The sequence below is a fragment of the Perissodus microlepis genome, chromosome 5 (assembly GCF_051167445.1).
Source record: "Perissodus microlepis isolate ML-2025 ecotype Zambia chromosome 5, ASM5116744v1, whole genome shotgun sequence".
In the NCBI taxonomy this organism is placed as follows: domain Eukaryota; kingdom Metazoa; phylum Chordata; class Actinopteri; order Cichliformes; family Cichlidae; genus Perissodus; species Perissodus microlepis.
Window position 1 is genome coordinate 35,009,823 of NC_140465.1, and position 3,893 is coordinate 35,013,715.

At 35.3% G+C, this 3,893-nt stretch overlaps 1 protein-coding gene across 1 annotated transcript; it reads right to left on the minus strand.

Moving 5' to 3' along the window:
- Positions 1-1,161, minus strand: LOC146387771 (odorant receptor 131-2-like). Its single transcript, XM_084927261.1, has 2 exons — positions 1,012-1,161; positions 1-765 (listed from the first exon to the last, which is right to left on the minus strand). The coding sequence occupies exons 1-2, from the start codon at positions 1,159-1,161 to the stop codon at positions 1-3; spliced, it is 915 nt and encodes a 304-aa protein (XP_084783387.1).
- Positions 1,162-3,893: the final 2,732 nt, after the last annotated feature.

Sequence of the window (3,893 nt, forward strand, 5' to 3'; positions counted from 1 at the left end):
CTAGAGACTCATTTTACACAACAAATACCTTTTCAGATACTTCCTGTAAGTTTTGTCTCTTACTCCATAGACTATTGGACTAATTGCTCGTGGCAGGATCTGGAAGAGAATATAACAAGCAAAAAGGGAATCTGAATAATTTTGAGGAAACCACTGCTGCAGGACTTTCCTCAGCAAAGGTTCAGCATATATTGACATACACAACAACACCTGAAAACCATGGAGAATAATTGTATTTCTGGCCTTTGTAGCATCTTGACTTGCTGCTTTTGCAGTGAACAGGATTTTGAAGTAAGTAAAAAAGATAATAAACCAGACAATAACCAGATAGACTATATAGGTGATATCTCTCTTCTTGATGATGTGGGGATTTCGAAAGACTGTTTCTCTGAGGCAAAACACGCGAGAATTATAGAAATCCAGTGGTTCTATGGCCAAGGTGATGAAGAGATCAGGAAGAACAGACAGCATGCTGGTCATCCAAATTAAACCAATCAACATTAACGTCCTTTTGACCGTGCAGATTTGGACGTGACGAAGAGGGATGCAGATGGCAATGTAGCACTCCACTGCCATGCAAGCCAGATTCAGAGGGGTGTTTTCAGTAGCAAAAAGAGCAAGCAGGATGAGCACACAACAGACAGAGACATTTATCTGGAAGAAGATGTAGCTGCTGATAAACAGTATGACGGTCAGTGTTACTTGGATCATATCGTTAAGTACCAGGTGGAAAAACAGGATGTAGCGTGGATTCATGTAAAAGATCTAAAGAATGGGAAGAAAATCACACAAAAGTAAAGAAAAGTAGAAGCAATTAGTACTTACATTAGAAAAATGAGTGAATAATGGAACTAAGACCTGCTTTATAATACATCAGCCATATTGTTTGGAATAACACTGATAAAAAATGGTAAACAAACACACAAAACAATCCAACAACTTCCTCAAAAACAAAAAAATGTAATTGTTGCACACATTTTTTTATCCCATGTGATTAAAGAAATGTCATACCTGTTGTTTGCAGAAAGTTTGAAGAAGTGCTACATTGATGTAGTTAATGGAGATGCAGAGAACCACAACAATCACATTCTTGACCAAAGCTTTGGGGAAAGCATCTCGATAGTTTACAACCACAGTCTCATTGGTATACGAAGCGCTCATCTCTTAGAAGCTGAAAAACATGTTTTTAAATATATCATGTTCATGACCCAAAATACATCCTTTACCTGAGATTTAATGAATCTTTTAAAATTGATTATTTTATCATTTTTAAATCAGTAATTGTTAGATCCTGTTAAAGCTGGTGTGGCACAACAACCCAGCAGTGACAGAAACACTTTAGAACCGATCGACAATTGTCTCTACTATTTATTTTTATTTTATATAATTTTGTAATAAACTACAGGTCAAGATGTTTACTACTGTTACTGTTGGGATTAAAATTATTTTAGTTTTCATTATTATTTTTTACGGAAGATTAATTTGGTTTTGTCTTTTTTGTTGAAATAAATTAAGGTGCAAAGTGTCATTCAAGAGTTTTCAAGTCCAAATGATGTCTTGCTATGTTATATTTTGACATTTTTAACTTAGCTTTAGTTACCTATAATAACCTTTGTTAGGAGAAGAAACTGTGAACTTTTTCCTTTTCAAAACGAAACAGAAAAAAGTACTCACCCAAGTTTGAGGATCCAGACATCGAATAGAAAGATAAAAATCAGTGCACAGCCATCTAGAATTAAAAACAAATACAACATAATCACACAGCTAACCTGCACGGCAAAAAGGATGATCTGTCTGTCTGTTAGAAAAAGCATGTTTCATGAATAACATCATGCAATATTAAACTTACCTTTGCAAAACTAAGACAATTAGATGTTCAGTCTTTTAAACTTTACATATGTTATTCATATTATTTAAACAAAAAAGCTATTTGATTATTAACCATTTTTAATGAATGAATCGAACAAACTCAGATGCGTTTCCCTGGACTTGAATAAGTGCATGTCCTGCAACAGAAAACAACAATCACATTAGACATTTATTTAGAAAATACCAACAATGAGAGTTTGGCAGCAGATCTCACATCTGTTACTATTTCACCCTAATGTTTTTTTGTATAATGTAAATATCAGCTATGTCTAAAAACAGTCAAAGTCACAGTACAGCTAAAAGATTTTAAAATATCATGAATGCATTAAAGTATTTTAGTAATTCATTTATACATTAACAAATTGCAAGTGATGCAGTGCCTACCTGAGTTTATTATGCATTTAGATCCCTACTGTAACACGACATCAGACTTTATATATTGGTTGGTTGGAGGTCCTTTAAGGATTGAAGTATGTGTGTCCAGGTGCTATGTACTGCAGGTTGGCACATGCATGCACGCAGTGTTTTTTCTTTTTTCCTTTTTGTGACAGGCATGCCTGGAGTAGCTTCACATAGAAGTCCAGTCTTTTACAATCTAACCAAAAGCCTATTTTGAGAGCCAAAAATTCTTCTGCTCAGGAAAAAACAAAGTGGCTGTAAACAAATGTTTATTATGTTCATTATAAGTAATAAATCCAGTGAGCAGTGTGCTAATTGTTCTACAGAATTCTTTACAACAGAGGTTTCTCCACATGCGCCCTGCTAACTGTTAGAAGAGAAACCATAAGAAAATATTTAAAAAATAAAAAATAAACTACACACTGAATTTAAAATCTATAAAATGCACTTTATTGTTACACCAATGAAATAATATTAGCCAGTAAATCTTATATCTCACTGTTAATTAATCAGCGTAATTCTCTTTTTTATTCTAAGTACTTCATAAATGATTCAATCCAACACATACAGACAAGAAACAATTTCTATTTACAACTACAAGCAATTCGAGACTTTCTTCCAGTTTCTAATATTAGAGAAAATATCTTAGCCAGCACCTCCTCACATTCTTATCAAACAAGCAAAAACTGAAACTGAGTTTGTCCTTTTATTTGTATTTTCTGATTTCATTGCTGCTATTGATCTTGACATTTTCATCTAAAGGCTTCAAGCTTTAGTTGGTGTAACAGTTTAGTTTCTTGTTCTTGCCATCATGTCTACTATGGTGTCATTTAATAATGTTAGATTTGCAGAGATATAAATTCAATCAGGGGTTCCCGAAGGGTCAGTTCTTGATCCATTACTCTTTGACCTTTACTCATAATATATCCGACCATTCTTATGCAGATGACACACAGTTATATTGATCATATTTCTCTGATCTTACTTCTATTCACAAATTAAGCAGCTACACTGGTGACATTAACTGGTGGATGTCTAGAAACATGCTGTCTCAGCATAATGCTGAAAAACTAGGTCATGCAGTTATTCTAGGAGGGACTGTTGTAATTCATTACTAACGTCATCTATTAAAATGTCACCTGTCAATCCAAAATGATGCACTGAGAGTACTGACATGGATTAGGGAGCATATTTTTCCCATACTGGCTTCCCTTTATTGGCTCCCTGTTAAATCCAGAATCCTTCTCTTTTAGGATCCAGGCTGGCTGGAGTTTTGCTGTCCTTGGTTAGGAAGAGGTGGGTGGCTAGATGTGGCCATGAGGTTTCCCTGGCACACCTAAGGACTGTCTGTGTCAATCAGGCTCTTTTATTTAAGGAGTGGTGTAACAGCTATTCCTCGATTGATCTTCGTTTGTTGTTACATTTAAACTGCGTCATTGTTTTAGAAAGTCTGCGTTTTCAAGTGTCCACACTGCGCCGCTGCTCAGTTTTGAAATGTATGCATTTTCGAGAGCGTTTTCAAAACGCTGCGTTTTTCCTTGAGGAAAACGCCGTCTCAGTCTGGACTGGAGACCCTTTTCAAACGAAAACGCATTAGTGTGGTTGTAGCCTAAGGCAAACAGGTC

What these genes read in the sequence shown, in the direction of transcription:
- LOC146387771 (XM_084927261.1), bottom strand. Translation starts at nt 1,161, where the DNA reads ATGAGCGCTTCGTATACCAATGAGACTGTGGTTGTAAACTATCGAGAT. An exon ending in AAACTTTCTGCAAACAACAG is followed by an intron (nt 766 to 1,011) that starts GTATGACATTTC and finishes CCCATTCTTTAG; the next exon opens with ATCTTTTACATGAATCCACG.